Here is an 18,473-nt window from a genome sequence, read left to right on the forward strand (position 1 = left end):
AGCTCGCTTCTTTGTTTTCGTTATAAATTACTTTGCGGGCTCCCAAGTTCCTGCTACAAAACCTCAAACATCGGCTTTATTTTGGGTGAACAACAGAGCGAACATGCAGATCGATTCTTGGGCTTCTTCTTCTTCTTCTCTCTACTCTTCTCTCTCACTTCACAAACAGGAGCCTCGTTCCACTTTCAATTTCAACGCTAATATCTTCCGCAATATTCCCCAGCTACGTTGCAGAAACTCATCGATTCCTTCTCTATCTTCCTCGTTTTTACCAATTAAATGCTCAGCTGTTGGTGTAGAGAAGGAAATTCAAGATGGAACAATAAGAACCATCACGCCTGGTCTTCCTAATATCGATCCAGAGTTACTTGAGCGGTTGGTACATGATGCTCTCGTCTGGAGTTCTCTCCATGGGCTTATTGTCGGGGACAAAAGAATCCAGGTGCTTATTTTTGCACCTCTCCCTCTCTCTGTTTCATTTTCTTTCCTTAACCTAAACTATTCTATGCTTGTTCAGCTTATCTCCCTACTGACCTTGATTAAACATGAAGTACTCTATATTTTGCTTCGAGGATTATTGGTTTCGGTTACTTAATTCTTATTTTTTTGTCCGGTTGTGTTGAAAGGATATTGGTTGCCGTGAAAATTCTCTGCAGCTGTGGCCACAGTTCACACCAATCAAATTATCGTGCTATTCTGCAAGCCAAAAGTAATGATATTGAAAGGATATCGATCACCTCCAACCAAATCTTTCCGATTTGCAGTGTTAAATGTATCAATAAATCTGCAATCATATGACTTGGTGACGTGCCTTGGCGATCAGCTACCTGGTGGCGAGTTACCCGGTGGAGAACTGTCGGGGGGCAAACTGCCTGGTGGTGAACTGTTTGGCAGAGAGCTACCTGGTGGCGAATTCCCTATTAGGCGGCATGTGACTTAGAGAATGGTGGAGTTCCTTAGTGCAATGCAATCCGATAGCCCTCTGCATGAGGTGGTCTTCTTTCCTTTATAGGCAGTGAAGGCTGAGGGACCTGTGAGAATTCCATCTTTTCCTCTTCTTCGTAGGCAGTGGGAGCTGAGGGACCTGCGGGAACTGAATCAGAGGACCTCGGGGTATTTTTCCGGCGAGGGCTCTCCGACGCTTAAGTTAGTACTCTGATTGTAGAGAGCTTTGAAGATGATATTGGAGAAACGAGAGAGTTAGAGAGCAGGGATTACCTCCACATTTTTTCCCTCTCCTCCCCTTTGGGGGGTGAGGACTTTATATGCCGGAGCCCTCGCGGGTTAGGTGGGTGAAAAGCCTCCAAACGGTAAGACTCGTCACATCCCGTTAGAATCGGGGTACGGTGGTGAACTCCTTGAGGTTGTCAGACTGGCGCTTGTGTCAGTCGACGGGTCGGTGTCTGGGCCAGGTTGTCAGGTTGACGCCAGTGTCAATCGGCGGGTTAGAGTCTAGGCCAGGTTGTTAGGTCGGCGCCTGTGTCAATCGGCGGGTCAGTGTCTAGGCCAGGTCGTTAGGTAGGGGATCTTCCTGCGATACGCTAAAAAACTCCTGTACCGAGCTTATCTACAAGTGACGAGTTGCCTATGGCGAGTTGTTTGTGGCAAGCTTCTTATGGCGAGTAGTGGCATGCTGCTTATGGTGATCTGCCTGTGGCTAGCTGCTTATGGCGAGCAGTGGCGAGCTGCCTGAAGACCATACTTAGTTGGCATGAGGTGCCATGTGTCACAATTCCATTGGAGGGCCAAATTTTCCCTCATCAATAGCCCCCCACTCCTGAGCTGAGAGTAACTCAGCGAAGGGAGTAGATTTCTTTTGGCCCGTAAGTCAACGAACTAGTAAGTGCTGATCCAATTCCTAGTGTGGCCCGTAGGCTTTGGGAGTGACTCGTAGTCTACTCTTCTTTGAATTTTGCCCATGCCGGAGAGGCGACTGGGTCTTAAGCAGTAATGTGGCATGTAGGCTTTGGGAGTGACTCGTAGTCTACTATTTTTTTACTTTGCCCGTGCCGGAGAGGTGACCGGGTCTTAAGTAGTAATGTGGCCCGTAGGCTTTGCTTGTGAGGTGTCGAGCTATGATTGTGCTGCATCAGCTTCGTAATGCCGGTCACCCACTCCTACAAGAAACTACTAGGAGCTCGACCTTCTGGGGCAGCACTACCAACTTTAGATTGCCAGCTCACACGGGAGCCTTGGAAGGCTCGACCGGTAAGGACGCCTATGTAGTCGGTTGGTCGCCAATTCCCGTGGAAGCCACGAAGAGCACATCTTTGTAGGGGGGACCTTGTAGAGAGGACTGATGAGGCATTATCTGAATTGAAAGTAAGGGTAGAGCTACTTAGTATGTTAGCTCCCTGCATAGTCTTTGAGTTCATAAAAGATGCAAACTATAAAGCGATAGTTTTGATTTCTAACAAGTGAGGATTTAGCTTTCTGGAAGAAGAGGACTTAGCTTTTGTAAGATGAGAACTTAGTTTTTTGTAGCGTTCCCACAGATGATGCCAATTGATGAAATTGTTTCTGGCCATATATCAATGTTTTGTGATGTAAAATTTTTTTGGCTAAGTACCTCATTATTTGACCCGGTGGTGACTTGCGTTGGTGATGAGCTGCTTGGTGGCGAGCTGCCTGGTGGCGAAATGCTTGGTGGAGAACTTCCTAGGGGCGAACTACCTAGTGTCGAATTGCCTGGTGGTGAACTGTCTGGTGGCGAGCTCCCTGGTGGCGAACTGCCTAGTGGCGAACTGCTTGGCGGAAAGATACCTTGTGGCGAACTCCCTACTAGGCGGTTTGTGACTTAGAGAATGGTGGAGCTCCCTGGTGCCGTGCAACCCGACTGCCCTTTGCATGAGGTGGTCTTCTTTCCTTTATAGGCAGTGAAGGCTGAGGGACCTTTTCCTCCTCTTTGTAGGTGGCGGGAGCTGAGGGACCTACGGGAACTGAATCAGAGGACCCGAGGGTATTTTCCCGACGGTGGCTCTCCGACGCTTAAGTTAACACTCTGATTGTAGAGAGCTTTGAAGATAATATTGGAGAAATGAGAGAGCTAGAGAGCATGGATTACTTCCACATTTTTCCCTCTCCCTCCCCTTTGGGGGGTGAGGTCTTTATATATCGGAGTCCTCGCGGGTTAGGTGGGTGAAAAGCCTCAAAACGGTGAGACTCGTCACATCTTGTCAAAACCGGGGTACGGTGTCTAGGCCAGGTTGTCAGGTCGACACTTGCATCATTCGGCGGGTCGGTGTCTGGGCCAGGTTGTCAGGTCGGCGCTTGCATTAGTCGGCGGGTCAGTGTCTAGGCTAGGTTGTCAGGTCGGTGCTTGTGTCAGTCGGCGGGTCAGTGTCTAGGCTAGGTTGTCAGGTCGGTGCCTGTGTCAGTCGGCGGGTCAGTGTCTAGGCCAGGTTGTCAGGTCAGCGCCTGTGTCAGTCGGCGGGTTAGTGTCTAGGCCAAGTCGCCAGGCAGGAGATCTTCATGCGATACGCCAAACTACTCCTATACCGAGCTTCTCTATAAGTGACGAGCTGCCTATGGCGAGTTGTTTGTGGCAAGTTGTTTATGGTGAGCAGTGTCATGTTGCTTATGGCGAGCTGCCTATGGTGATCTCCCTGTGGCGAGCTGCTTATGGCAAGCTTTCTGTGGCGAGCTGCCTGTGGCGAGCTTCCTGCGGCGAGCTGCCTGAAGGCCATACTTAGTTGGCATGAGGTGCCATGTGTCACAATTCCATTGGAGGGCCAAATCTGCCCTCATCAATAGCCCCCCACTCCCGAGCTGAGAGTAACTTAGCGAAGGGAGTAGATTTCTTTTGGCCCGTAAGTCGACGAACTAGTAAGTGCTGATCCAATTCCTAGTGTGGCCCGTAGGCTTTGGGAGTGACCCGTAGTCTAATCTTCTTTGACCTTTGCCCGTGCCGGAGAAGCGACTGGGTCTTAAGCAGTAATGTGGCCCGTAGGCTTTGGGAGTGACTCGTAGTCTACTCCTTTTTGACATTGCCCGTGCCGAAGAGGCGACCGGGTCTTAAGTAGTAATGTGGCCCGTAGGCTTTGCTTGTGAGGTGTCGAGCTATGATTGTGTTGCATTAGCTTCGTAATGCCGGTCACCCATTCCTACAAGAAGCTACTAGGAGCTTGACCTTCGGGGTCAGCACTACCAACTTTAGGTTGCCAGGTCACACGGGAGCCTTGGAAGGTTCGACCGGTAAGGATGCCTATATAGTCGGTTGGCCGCCAATTCCCATGGAAGCCACGAAGAGCACATCTTTGTAGGAGGGAACTTGCAGAGAGGACTGATGAGGCATTATCTGAATTGAAAGTAAGGTTGGTAGAGCTACTTAGTCTGTTAGCTCCCTGCATAGTCTTTGAGTTCATAAAAGATGCAAACTATAAAGCGATAGCTTCGATATCTAACATGTGAGGATTTAGCTTTCTGGAAGAAGAGGACTTAGCTTTTGTGAGATGAGAACTTAGCTTTTTGTAGCGTTCCCATAGACGACGCCAATTGATGTAACTGTTTCTGGCCATGTATCAATGTTTTGTGATGTAAAAATTTTTTGGCTAAGTACCTCGTTATTTGACCCGGTGGTGACGTGCCTTGGTGATGAGCTGCTTGGTGACGAGCTGCCTGGTGGGAAAATGCCTGGTGGAGAACTGCTTGGGGGCGAACTACCTAGTGGCAAATTGCCTGGTGGTGAACTGTCTAGTGGCGAAATGCCTAGTGGCGAGCTCCCTGGTGGCAAACTGCATGGTGGAGAGATACCTGGTGGCGAACTCCCTACTAGGCGGTTTGTGACTTAGAGAATGGTGGAGCTCCTTGGTGCAGTGCAACCCGACTGCCCTCTACATGAGGTGGTCTTCTTTCCTTTATAGGTAGTGAAGGCTGAGGGACCTTTTCCTCCTCTTTGTAGGCGGCGGGAGTTGAGGGACCAGCGGGAACTGAATCAAAGGACCCGGGGGTATTTTCCCGGCGGGGTTTCTCTAACGCTTAAGTTAGCACTCTGATTGTAGAGAGCTTTGCAGATAATATTGGAGAAATGAGAGAGCTAGAGAGCATGGATTACCTCCACATTTTTTCCCTCTCCCTCCCCTTTGGGGTGTGAGGTCTTTATATATCGGAGTCCTCGCGGGTTAGGTGGGTGAAAAGCCTCCAAACGGTAAGACTCGTCACATCTCGTCATAATTGGGGTACGATGGTGAATTCCTCGAGGTCGTCAGGCTGGCGCTTGTGTCAGTCGGTGGGTCGGTGTCTGTACCAGATTGTCAGGTCGGCGCTTGCGTCAGTCGGCGGGTCAGTGCCTAGGCTAGGTTGTCAGGTCGGTGCCTGTGTCAGTCGGTAGGTTAGTGTCTAGGCCAGGTTGTCAGGTCGGCGCCTGTGTCAGTCGGCGGGTTAGTGTCTAGGCCAGGTCGTCAGGCAGGGGATCTTCCTGCGATACGCCAAACTACTCCTGTACCGAGCTTTTCTACAAGTGACGAGCTGCCTATGGCGAGCTGTCTGTGGCAATCTGCTTATGGCGAGCAGTGGCGTGTTGCTTATGGCGAGCTGCCTGTGGTGAGCTGCCTGTGGCGAGCTGCCTATGGCGAGCTGCTTATGGCAAGCTTCCTGTGGTGAGCTGCTTGTGGCGAGCTGCCTATGGCGAGCAGCTTGTGGCGAGCTACCTTTGACGAGTTTCCTGAGGCAAGTTGCTTGTGGGAAGCTACCTGTGGCGTGTTGCCTGAAGGCCATACTGAGTTGGCATGAGTTGCAATGTGTCACAATTCCACTGGAGTGTCAAATCTGCCCTCATCAATAGCCCCCCACTCTCGAGCTGAGAGTAACTCCTTAGCGAAAGGAGTAGATTTCTTTTGGCCCGTAAGTCGACGAACTAGTAAGTGCTGATCCAATTCCTAGTGTGGCCCGTAGGCTTTGGGAGTGACTCGTAGTCTACTCTTCTTTGACTTTTGCCTGTGCTGGAGAGGCGACTGGGTCTTAAGCAGTAATGTGGCCCGCAGGCTTTGGGAGTGACTCTTAGTCTACTCTTTTTTGACTTTGCCCGTGCCGGAGAGGCGACCGGGTCTTAAGTAGTAATGTGGCCCGTAGGCTTTGCTTGTGAGGTGTCGAGCTATGATTGTGCTGCATCAGCTTCGTAATGTTGGTCACCCACTCCTACAAGAAGCTACTAGGAGCTCGACCTTTGGGGGCAGCACTACCAACTTTAGGTTGCCAGCTCACACGGGAGCCTTGGAAGGCTCGACCGATAAGGGGCCTATTTTGTTGGTTGGCCACCAATTCCCGTGGAAGCCACGAAGAGCACATCTTTGTAGGGGGAACCTTGCAGAGAGGATTGACGAGGCATTATCTGAATTGAAAGTAAGGTTGGTAGAGCTACTTAGTCTGTTAGCACCCTGCATAGTCTTTGAGTTCATAAAAGATGCAAACTATAAAGTGATAGTTTCGATTTTAACATGTGAGGATTTAGCTTTCTGGAAGAAGAGGACTTAGCTTTTGTAAGACGAGAACTTAGCTTTTGGTAGCGTTCCCACAGACGACGCCAATTGATGTAACTGTTTTTGGCCATGTATCAATGTTTTGTGATGTAAATTTTTTTTGGCTAAGTACCTCGTTATTTGACCCGGTGGTGACGTGCCTTGGTGATGAGCTGCTTGGTGGCGAGCTTCCTGGTGGCGAGTTGCCTAGTGGCGAAATGCCTGGTGGAGAATTGCCTGGGGGCGAACTGCCTAGTGGCGAATTGCCTGGTGGCGAACTTTCTGGTGGCGAAATGCCTAGTGGCGAGCTCCCTGGTGGCGAAATGCCTAGTGGTGAGCTCCCTGGTGGCGAACTGTTTGGCGGAGAGATACTTGGTGGCGAACTCCCTACTAGGCGGTTTGTGACTTAGAGAATGGTGGAGCTCCTTGGTGCAGTGCAACCCGACTGCCCTCTGCATGAGGTGGTTTTCTTTCCTTTATAGGTAGTTAAGGCTGAGGGACCTTTTCCTCCTCTTTGTAGGCGGCGGGAGCTGAGGGACCTGCGGGAACTGAATCAGAGGACCCAGGGGTATTTTCCCGGCGGAGTTTCTCCGACGCTTTAGTTAGCACGCTGATTGTAGAGAGTTTTGAAGATAATATTGGAGAAATGAGAGAGTTAGAGAGCATGGATTACCTCCATATTTTTTCCCTCTCCCTCCCCTTTGGGGGGTGAGGTCTTTATATATCGGAGTCCTCACGGGTTAGGTGGGTGAAAATCCTCCAAACGGTAAGACTCGTCACATCTCGTCAGAACCGGGGTACGGTGGTGAACTCCTCGAGGTCGTCGGACTGGCGCTTGTGTCAGTCGGCGGGTCGGTGTCTGAGCCAGATTGTCAGGTTGGCGCTTGCGTCAGTCGGTGGGTCAGTGTCTAGACTAGGTTGTCAGGTCAGTGCCTGTGTCAGTCGGCGGGTCAGTGTCTAGGCCAGGTTGTCAGGTCGGCGCCTGTGTCAGTCGGCGGGTTAGTGTCTAGGCTAGGTCGTCAGGCAGGGGATCTTCCTACGATACGCCAAACTACTCCTGTACCAAGCTTCTCTACAAGTGACGAGCTGCCTATGGCGAGCTGTCTGTGGCAAGCTGCCTGTGGCGAGCTGCCTGTGGCGAGCTGCTTATGGTGAGCAGTGGCATGCTGCTTATGGCAAGCTTCCTATGGCGAGCTGCCTATGTCGAGCAGCCTGTGGCGAGCTGCCTATGTCGAGCAGCCTGTGGCGAGCTGCCTATGGCGAGCTGCTTGTGGTGACCTACCTTTGGCGGGTTGCCTGTGGCAAGCCGCTTATGGCAAGCTGCCTGTGGCGAGCTGCCTATGGCGAGCTGCTTGCGGCGAGCTGCCTGAAGGCCATACTTAGTTGGCATGAGGTGCCACGTGTCACAATTCCACTGGAAGATCAAATCTGCCCTCATCAATAGCCCCCCACTCCCGAGCTAAGAGTAACTCAGCGAAGGGAGTAGATTTCTTTTGGCCCATAAGTCGACGAACTAGTAAGTGTTGATCCAATTCCTAGTGTGGTCCATAGGCTTTGGGAGTGACTCGTAGTCTACTCTTCTTTGACTTATTCGTGCCGGAGAGGTGATTGGGTCTTAAGAAGTAATGTGGTCCGTCGGCTTTGGGAGTGACTCGTAGTCTACTCTTTTTTGACTTTGCCCGTGCCGGAGAGGCGACCGGGTCTTAAGTAGTAATGTGGCCCATAGGCTTTGCTTGTGAGGTGTCGAGCTATGATTGTGTTGCATTAGCTTCGTAATGCCGGTCACCCACTCATACATGATGCTATTAGGAGCTTACCTTCGGGGGCAGCACTACCAACTTTAGGTTGCCAACTGACACGGGAGCCTTGGAAGGTTCGATCGATAAGGACGCCTATGTAGTCGGTTGGCCGCCAATTCCCGTGGAAGCCACGAAGAGCACATCTTTGTAGGGGGGACCTTGTAGAGAGGACTTATGAGGCATTATCTGAATTGAAAGTAAGGTTTGTAGAACTACTTAGTCTGTTAGCTCCCTGCATAGTCTTTGAGTTCATAAAGGATGCAAACTATAAAGCGATAGTTATGATTTCTAAAAAGTGAGGATTTAGCTTTCTAAGAGAAGAGGACTTAGCTTTTGTAAGATGAGAACTTAGTTTTTTGTAGCGTTTCCACATACGACACCAATTGATGTAACTGTTTCTGGCCACGTACCAATGTTTTCTGATGTAAAAATTTTTTGGCTAAGTACCTCGTTATTTGACCCGGTGGTGACGTGCCTTAGTGGCGAGCTGTCTGGTGGAGAACTGCCTGGGGGTGAATTGCCTAGTTGCGAACTGCCTGGTGGCAAACTGTCTGGTGGTGAACTGCCTAGTGGCGAGCTCCTTGGTGGCGAACTGCCTGGTGGTGAGTTGCCTGGTGGCAAGCTCCCTGGTGGTGAACTGCTTGGTGGCAAACTGCCTGGCGGAGAGCTACCTGGTGGCAAACTCCCTACTATGCGGCTTGTGACTCAGAGAATGGTGGAGCTCCCTGGTGCAGTGCAACCTGACTTTCCTCTGCATGAGGTGGTCTTCTTTCCTTTATAGGCAGCTTTTGTAAGATGAGAACTTAGCTTTTTGTAGCGCTCCCACAGACGGCGCCAATTGATGTAACCGTTTCTAGCCACATACCAATGTTTTGTGTTGTAAAAATTTTTTGGCTAAGTACCTCGTTATTTGACTCGGTGGTGACGTGCCTTGGTGATGAGCTGCTTGGTTGCGAGCTGCCTGGTGGAGAACTGCCTGGGGGCGAACTGCCTGGTGGCAAACTGTTTGGTGGCGAACTGCCTTGTGGCGAGCTCCCTATGGCGAGCTCCCTGGTGGTGAACTGTCTGGTGGTGAACTGCCTGGTGGTGAACTGCCTGGTGGCGAGCTCCCTCGTGGGGAACTGCTTGGTGACGAACTGCCTGGCGGAGAGCTACTTGGTGGCGAACTCCCTACTGGGTGGCTTGTGACTTAGAGAATGGTGGAGCTCCCTGGTGTAGTGCAACCCGACTGTCCTCTACATGAGGTGATCTTCTTTCCTTTATAGGTAGTGAAGGCTGAGGGACATGCGAGAACTCCTTCTTTTCCTCCCCTTTGTAGGCGGCGGGAGCTGAGGGACCTGCGGGAACTGAATCAGAGGACCCGGGGGAATTTTCCCGGCGGGGGCTCTCTGACGCTTAAGTTAGCACTTTGATTGTAGAGAGCTCTGAAGATAATATTGGAGAAACGAGAGAGCTAGAGAGCTAGAGAGCTAGGATTACCTCCACATTTTTCCCTCTCCCTCCCCTTTGCGGGGTGAGGTCTTTATATACCGGAGTCCTCACGGGTTAGGTGGGTGAAAAGCCTCCAAACGGTAAGACTTGTCACATCCCGTCAGAACCAGGGTACGATGGTGAACTCCTCGAGGTCGTCAGGCTGGTGCTTGTGTCAGTCGGCGGGTCGGTGTCTGGGCCAGGTTGTCAGGTCGACGCTTGTGTCAGTCGGTGGGTCAGTGTCTAGGCCAGGTTGTCAGGTCGGCGCCTGTGTCAGTCGGCGGGTCAGTGTCTAGGCTAGGTCGTCAGGCAGGAGATCTTCCTGCGATTAAAGCCCATTAGGCAAGTTCGTTCATGAAAAGGGTTACAGATCACCTCATCACCCAAGATTTTTTTTTTTAATTTTTAGAAACGATTAATTATTGCATAAAAATAAATAAATATATTTATATTTTAAAAGGGTATCTAACAAACGGATTAAGGTGTTATCGCGTTAGTACCTTCTACTAGGGGTGAGCATAATTCGGTTAAAACCGAATAACTGAACCGAAAATTTAAGTTTTGGTTTTTTCGATTTTTGGTTAGATTGGTTTGGTTATTTCAGTTTTTGGTTTCGGTTTTTGAAATTAGAATTTCGGTTAACTGAATTAACAAAATTTTTTATTATTATATATAATATATAATATGTAATATAATATATTAGTATTTATATATTAATATATAATATACTGAAATTCGATTTTATAATATATAATATATAATATACATATATAATAAAGTATATATTATTAAAATTCGGTTTTAACTGAAATAGCTGAAAACCGAACTGAAAATTTCGATTTTGGCTATTTTGGTTTTTCTAAATTTTGGTTTTGGTTCTGTTTTAATTTTTTAAGTTTGGTTTTTAAAATTTTATTTATTGAATTCTATTTTTAACCGAATAAACCGAATGTTCACCCCTACCTTCTACGGTTCTATTAAAACCTAAGTTTGAGTATTATTAAAAGTTTAAAATACCCCATAATTTGCAACGCTAAATCTGTTTTTCCATTTAAAGTGATGCCACGTGACCTCTTAAAAATGAATTGGGATCTGTTCCTTACGTAGCCCGCCTCACACAGGTCTCATTGTCACATCCCATCCTGTAACATCTTCCATGAATAAATTCAAGGACGGAGATGTTCCCGATGTAAGGCAAGGAGATGCGGTTGGTGTGAGGTGTGCAGAAAGGCAGATCCGAACTTCTTAAAAATTAAAAGTAATAATAATTGTAGAAAAATTTTGGCCCTAAAAAATTAAAATATTGATACAATATGACCAATGAATGGAGAGTGGTACCAATCATTGAAAAAATAGGGTAAAATACTTATACCTCCCTTGATGTTTTCGAACCGTACTTAAACCTCCCTTCACCTTTAAAAGTTGCAAAGACCTCCCCTCACTTTTGGTGTAAAAGTTGTTTATCCACCCCTTTTGTTAATTCTAGTGGATTGAGAGTGAAAAATTCCTAAACTAGTGAATGCCTTTGTGTTTACCAGAAAAGTTAAAGTTTCATATTACCAAAATTATCCTTATAGGATTATTCTACCATCACTTAAAATAATTCCTGCTTAATTCCTCTTTTCCAATACTGCCGCCCAACTTAACATTCTCAAGGATTCTTCAAAAAACCGTGTGCTAACAAAGAATACCTACTTGTTGAAGGTGATTTCACACAATTTTTTGAGTTTACTTTGATTTTTTTTGAAAGTTTTTAGAGGTAGCTTTTTTTTTTTTTTTTTTTTCATGCGTTGAATACATTATTAACCTAAGCTTTCTGTGGTTTTTTATCCTTGATTTTTCTTGATCTATTAAACAAACAGGGTGAGTAAAAAGTGTATATAAATCGTACTTGAGTCTAGGACAGATCATACCTTATTTTGTTATTGTTTATATAGGCAACTTCACTGTTTGTTTAATACCTGGCTCTATTCGTCGAGGGAGGTCTTTGCAACGTTTAAAGGTGAGGAGAGGTTTAAGTACTTATCGGAAATGTTAAGGGAGGTTTAAGTATTTTACCCAAACATGATTCATGGGTATTTTGGGTATTTTAAAAATTTTTGAGCAATAAATATCTATTAAGTTTTTTAACGTGCAACTAATAGAAGGGGTCAATAAGCAACTTTTACACTAAAAGTAAGGGGAGGTCTTTGCAACTTTTAAAGGTGAGGGGAGGTTTAAATACATTTCAGAAATGTCAGGGAAATATTTTACCCAAAAAAATATATTTTTTAGTATGAATTCCTATTTTTCACTCTGAACTTTCTGCAAACAAGGGCATGTATTAAGTCTGGATTGATTGATCACAAGATGCTGGCCACATGACGTCTTGTACATTGGCTGTAGTGTCTTGTGGCCAGGATGTGACCTGACCCACATTTTATGGTCAGTACATCCAAACTTTGTTCAATAGAGGTCAGACATAGGGTGTGGTCCCAGCCTCCCAGGTGTAACCGTGTAAGGATCATTGACCTGTTCACTCTTTATTGGTAAAATAATACCCTTGTGCAGATCCGGACCCGTAACTTTTAGTGGGCACTGGCGATTTTTATGGGCCAAGTAGCCCGGTGGGCTTCCCTGGTCTGGCCCAATTTAGACCCGTTTTGAGGTCTGTTGGCTTGGGCTGTGTAACCTGTAAGTATTAAGCCCAGCTTGATATTATTAATAATAAAAAATATGTATTAGTAATAGATATTAGGTAATAACTTGTATTATTATTATTTTTTGAATTTTGTGTGATTATTGTATCTTGGGCAGCAGTGAGTTTGATGTGTGATTGGATAGGAACATATTAAAAAAATTTGCGATTACAAGATAGAATTAAGATGTTACATAACATAGAGTTTGGGCTTGGGCCTGGGCTTTAGGTTTTATATTAGCGCCAGTCTCGGTCTTGGGCCTGGACAATTTCTGTTATAGGCTGTGCAAAATGTCAATTTTATGAGTCACCATGTAGAGCGGTGACTTGAAAATGGCCCCTTGTCACATCCTAAAAGCAGGGTACCCGACACTAATTTTCATGGCAAATGCAAGAGTATGTGAACACTGTGAACTGTGTGACCCACACAAATGGGATCTCCTTACAAGCAAAAACTTGGCATACACTATGAAAGTACGTCGGGAACATCTACATGTACCGGAGATATTTCCTATGTGTGACTGGATGTGGTGTGTTCAGGAGATCTAGGCTCCCTTGTTTTGGCATGTTTATAACCCCAGTTCCCACTTTATCACCTTAGCTCCCATAAATGAGGGTCAAGGATTTTCTGATATTGTGTATTCCCACACACTAGTATGACCCAATTTCATATAATTAGAATTGTTTTTTATTTTTAGTTTAGGCTCCGTTTGGAGCAGGAGAAATATAAAAAAAGCTCAAAACTATTTTGAACATTTGGTAAGAGTAAGAGTTGCTTTTAAAAATATGTAACAATGTTAAGTGCTGTCAGTGGACCAGATATTGGTCCAACCGGACCCAATTCATTATAGATGGACCAAGCCCAAATCAATGTGATGAATATTTGGAACATTTTGGACTAATCCAATTCAATGTCTGACCATTCAATCTGTTAAAATTGCTTTTTTAGATTCAGTGCAATCAAAACTTGATCCATTGACACCCCATACTCTTATATTTTGTCAATGAAATAGATATTTGTTCAATTCAATCCAGTCTCAATATAAATTCATTACAGATGAACTGGGTCCAATTCAATTCAATAAATACTTTGGACCATTAAGGCTGAACCGGTCCGATTCAGTAGCTCTTCTGGATTCTGCTCATCGGATCATAATTGGATTCAGATCTAGTAGGCCCAAAGAATTTATCTGAATCTACTCTGATCCTATTCGGACATGGGATGCACCCAAAATCAGTAGTAACTAATATCATTGATTAAATATTACCTTTTAGGGCATTTAAGAGTGTTAAATAAGCATTCATCTACCAAAAAATTTTTCTTTAGGCTCAGTTTGTCTATAGTGCAAACTTTATTTACACTAGTCTAAATGCATGGAGTGCAAATCGGCCAAGTGTTAATTTTGGTTCAATCAATAATGTTCTTAAATTGGGCCATAAATCCCAATAAAAGATGACGGCATAAAAATGAGTTTGACAATAATCAATCAATCCGCATCTTTTCGGTATCATGTGTTTTAGGTTTATAGATTTTTTCGAAGTATATACATAAATTCTTTTAAAACTGATCAACCTGCCAAAGCCTAACTCACCCCAACCTGAGCTCGTAAAGCTCAAGTTTGGACTAGGTTGATAAATTGGAGCTTGACCTGCAGGTTTGAATCCGAGGTCTGGTCTTTTACTCTTATCATATATAGTTGCCAAACCCGGCCACTCCATGGTAAGACCAGTGAACCTCACTTCTATGTCCCCCACACATAATCCCCAATGATCACCCCACTCTTGTCATAGTTTGCGGTTCATTCAACATAAATTGTATTCTTATTGTTTATCTTCCTTTCGCTTTCAACGCTTTGGCTTTCTGTCTATGGTTTAGAGGTTTCCTTTTCTCTGACCTTCATTTGAAATTGCAATATATCATCTCATGGTTCGTGTAAAAATACTAGTTTAACTGATGTCCCTCTCCTTATATTGCAGCACTAAGAAAGTGGATCCTTTCACCAGCAGGCTCTTGGACATTCATTCAAGAATGCAACAAATGAATAAAAAAGAGGCAAGCCATTTCATGAACATTGCTTATCCAGATAAATCATACTTTCTGTTTGATGCAGTCTAAAGGCAAGTTGAAAATCGGAGTTGCTGATAATTATGGGCGACACATTAATCCTGTTTCAATTACTAAAGTAGGAAGTTCGTATGGGCTTACTTCGCTCGGATTATATGCTCGACGCTAAAACTAATCTACTACTCCAAGTAGAACTCAACACCATTTCATGTTCATTTTACGGTCTTAGTTGTCTTGTTGGTGGGCTTCACAGGCAAGTAATTATGTCTTGACCTTAGGATGCCTAACACTTCAGTATCAACTCTTTTCAATCTTAAATTTATATTTTAGTGATCCTGTGTGGGTCTGTAAATTTGATACCATACTCATTTCTCAGGCACTTGCTTAATCGTTATGGAGAGCACCTTGGATTAGATTCCGAAAGGGTCCTTGGAAACAATACTATCAATCAATATGCAGACGCTTTAGCTAAAGCTTGGAATGAGTACAATAACCCCAGGTTGGAGTCAACCATTTTCACCATTCCAATCGTATTCCTGTATTTGATCAATGTTGTTCGTAGGTCTAACTTCAAATATGTTTGTACAGAGCTATAGTTTTGATTGTGGGTCAAGCTCATGAGCGGAACATGTATGACCAATATTGGCTTATGAACACATTGAAGGAGATATCCTTTTTATCTTCAGAACTCAGAAGTACATGCTTCATACAAAAACTTGATGATGTCTGATGTCTGATGATGCCCTTTAAATATTTAATGGTGATGAAATGGGGGAAGTGACTACTATATTATTTGTTTTGATTATCAATTTGCATGTTGACATATCATGCTGTATATGAATTTCTAGTAGTTATGAGGGTTTAGCTTTGTCACAGTATGTATACTTCGGCTGATTCCTGGACCTGCCAGTTCCATTTGCATTTCCCTTTATCCAAAGACAGTCTTACGATTTCTTGCACAAATTTTCCACCTTGACTTTGTAACACACATGACTTGACAGTAATTCGTAAAACAATGGCACAAATAGATGCAGAGAGTGAGCTTCGGCCAGATGGGACTCTTGTAGCGTATGACTCACTCTTGTGACTCCTTAATCTTTCTCAAAATTTCTTGGTTTTCCATGTGTTGTTCTCATTTCGTTGTAATTTTATATTTTCTGATTTAAGGTTTCTAATTTCTTCTTTTCATGTGCATTTTCCATGTGATGTTTTTAACTTTGAGTCTTTGACTTGTTACTTGCAGTGAAGGTCAAGAAGTTGCAGTCATCTATTTCAGAGCTGGGTATACACCAAAAGATTATCCTTCAGAATCAGTAAGAACTGCATCTCTATTCTTCTGCTTCTGCTACCATACTCTAATTGCAGCATGGGAGATACCCTATTGTTTTGACTGTTCACACTTAAAACTGGCTTTTATTTTATAAATGGTATATTTTATCTAGCTACCTGTTGAGTAGACCCCAATAATGCTTAATAATAAATATGTAAATTTCCCATTTGGATATATTCTATGATAATATCTAGTTACTTGATATGATTTATTATAAGCATGTTATCTGTCATATTTTTAATTTCAGTTGCCAGAATAAAATGACTAGTATCCCAGATGAAAAAAGAAAGAAAATGTGAAAAATGCAATGGCGTTCTATTTTGGGTCGATTATTGGTGCACGGGGCCTATCAAACTATAGGTTGTGAACCCATTGTTTGTTGCATGGTACTCCAGTAGACTGTCCTAGCTAGAGACATTAAATAATTTTAATTCCCCTACATGGTTGTTGTTGTGCTATTTTTTTTTTCATTCACTAGGAATGGAGAGCTAAGCTACTAATGGAGCAGTCCTCTGCTATCAAGTGCCCCTCTGTTTCCTACCATTTAGTAGGAACCAAGAAGATTCAACAAGAGCTGGCAAAGCCCAGTGTACTTGAAAGGTAAATTCTTTTTGTTTTCCTTTTTTAATTATTTTTGTTTGTTCAAGATGAAACGTAAATTCATTCTGAATGGCATATTTGGCATGTTTTCTTCTCCTACCATTGGTCCCACAAAAGAAAGAGGAAGGGAAAATGACTATAAAATATTCATCAGAAAGCAAAGATATCTTAAGTTGACATTATACATAAAAAATTGCTCAAAAGTAGAGTAAGTTTAGATGAAAATTAGATGTAATACAAAGAAGTCAGTTTTTCCTATGCACAACTATGTTTGTCTTTAGCTTTTCATGTCGTAGATTACTTCATATTCTCTAATACTAGTTGATCCGACATGGTTCAGCCACTGATGGTGCGATATTTAACTGCAAAAACTTTTCATCTTATATTTAGCACATTTCCCATTAGAAATTTATGTGCCATGTAAGCAGGTTCCTTGATAACACGGATGACATTGCCAAAGTTCGTAAATGCTTTGCTGGGTTGAGGAGCCTGGATGATCCCAGTGTTGTGAAGAATGCCATAAGAAACCCCAAATCATTTGTTCTAAAACCCCAACGAGAAGGAGGAGGTCATTATCATCATCAGAATTAATGGTTATTTTTATTGTTCCTGTTTTTTATTGTATTCCTAATTATGGCTTTTACTTTCACCCTTCAGGGAACAACATCTATGGTGAGGATGTGAGAGACGCTTTACTAAAATTAGACAAGAAAGGAAGTGAAGAGCTTACTTCATACATTCTTATGCAAAGGATTTTCCCCACTGCTTCTCCTGCATTTTTGGTCCTGGATGGCATTTTTCATCAAGAACATGCTATATCTGAACTTGGGATATATAGTGCTTATCTGAGGTAGTAAATTTTTATCCTTCTCTTTCCCCCTTTTGTCTTTTTGCATGAATGGTGGTTGGAGACTGGAGAGATAAGAATGGAAAGACAATGTGGGAATGGAACCCCAACTTAATGTTTATCTATTGCTGGATACTCTTCCAATTATAAAGTTGGTGCACAATATTAATTTAATTTTGTCAATTATTCAATTGTTTGAATTTTTGCTGACATTGTTCTTTTCGAACTTATACTTGCCATTACAGTTTCTATGCAGCTATATTCAAATCTGTATTTGATACTTTAAACCCTAACCACCTTAATCCCTTCTTATTCAACTACAGATCTAAATCTTTTCCTTCATCAATTTTAGGCATCAAGGGACTCTATTAGCTTGTAATCAGTGTTGCTATGAAGAGAAAGGAACCTGATCTATCAGTAGCAACCATTTATTTTTAGTTGTTATGCTATAGTAGACTCCTTAGATACCAAGTATGACAATGTTCAAGTCTTTGTGAAAAGGATGAAGTCTTCTTTAACAGCAACTAGAGGGAAGAGACCCTTTGGTGCAATGATAAAATAGACCCCTGCTTGTCTTCTTTAGAAGCAACTAATCCACCCTGGAGTGAGACCCCTTTCTGATGACCTTCAAAGGTGAAGAGACACCTTGCTTTCCCTTGTTTTATCCAGCTTAAATTCTCCATTATAGTCCATCTGCATCTGATACCTAAACTCTATCTTACCTTTTCTTTTTTCCCTTTACCCAGACCGTAAACCCTTTTAATTTTGCCAAGTATATCGTCTTTCATCAATTTAAGATATAAGAGCAACCTATTAATTGCAATAACTTTGCTTTTTCAAGTTAATGCTACATTAAGGCATTTGATTGTGCAGGAACAAAGAGAAGGTAATACTAAATGATGACTGTGGTTACTTGATAAAGACCAAGGCTCAATCATCAGATGAAGGTGGAATAGTTGCTGGATATGCAGTCTCAGATAGCATATATATTTGAATGGAATGAATTGACTTGTTAAGGTACACTGATCATTGAACTCCAACTGGCAGTCATATTTGCCTTTATTTCTTTGGAAGATGTACCATCAAGGTGGGGGTGTGGATGGGGAGAGTAAGGTTGGAATCAGCAGAAACACAAATAATAAAGATAATTGTGGGGGTCTATTTTGTTTTGTACTGCATTAGTAGCATATAATGGAAACTAATAAAAAGAAAAGTACTTTTTGTGCTTGT

General features: G+C 43.8%; 1 protein-coding gene across 1 annotated transcript; it reads left to right on the forward strand.

Moving 5' to 3' along the window:
* Window positions 1-18,470, forward strand: LOC148879404 (glutathione synthetase, chloroplastic-like). Its single transcript, XM_088960938.1, has 11 exons — window positions 1-442; window positions 14,379-14,454; window positions 14,589-14,719; window positions 14,843-14,965; window positions 15,055-15,161; window positions 15,468-15,534; window positions 15,710-15,779; window positions 16,275-16,396; window positions 16,825-16,964; window positions 17,054-17,246; window positions 18,117-18,470. Exons 1-11 carry the CDS (start codon window positions 384-386, stop codon window positions 18,235-18,237), a joined length of 1,209 nt encoding a protein of 402 aa, XP_088817064.1. The 5' UTR covers window positions 1-383; the 3' UTR covers window positions 18,238-18,470.
* The last annotated feature ends 3 nt before the right edge of the window (window positions 18,471-18,473 follow it).

Source organism: Nelumbo lutea, chromosome 1, assembly GCF_056320005.1.
Source record: "Nelumbo lutea isolate HS-2025 chromosome 1, American lotus-T2T, whole genome shotgun sequence".
NCBI classification, from domain to species: domain Eukaryota; kingdom Viridiplantae; phylum Streptophyta; class Magnoliopsida; order Proteales; family Nelumbonaceae; genus Nelumbo; species Nelumbo lutea.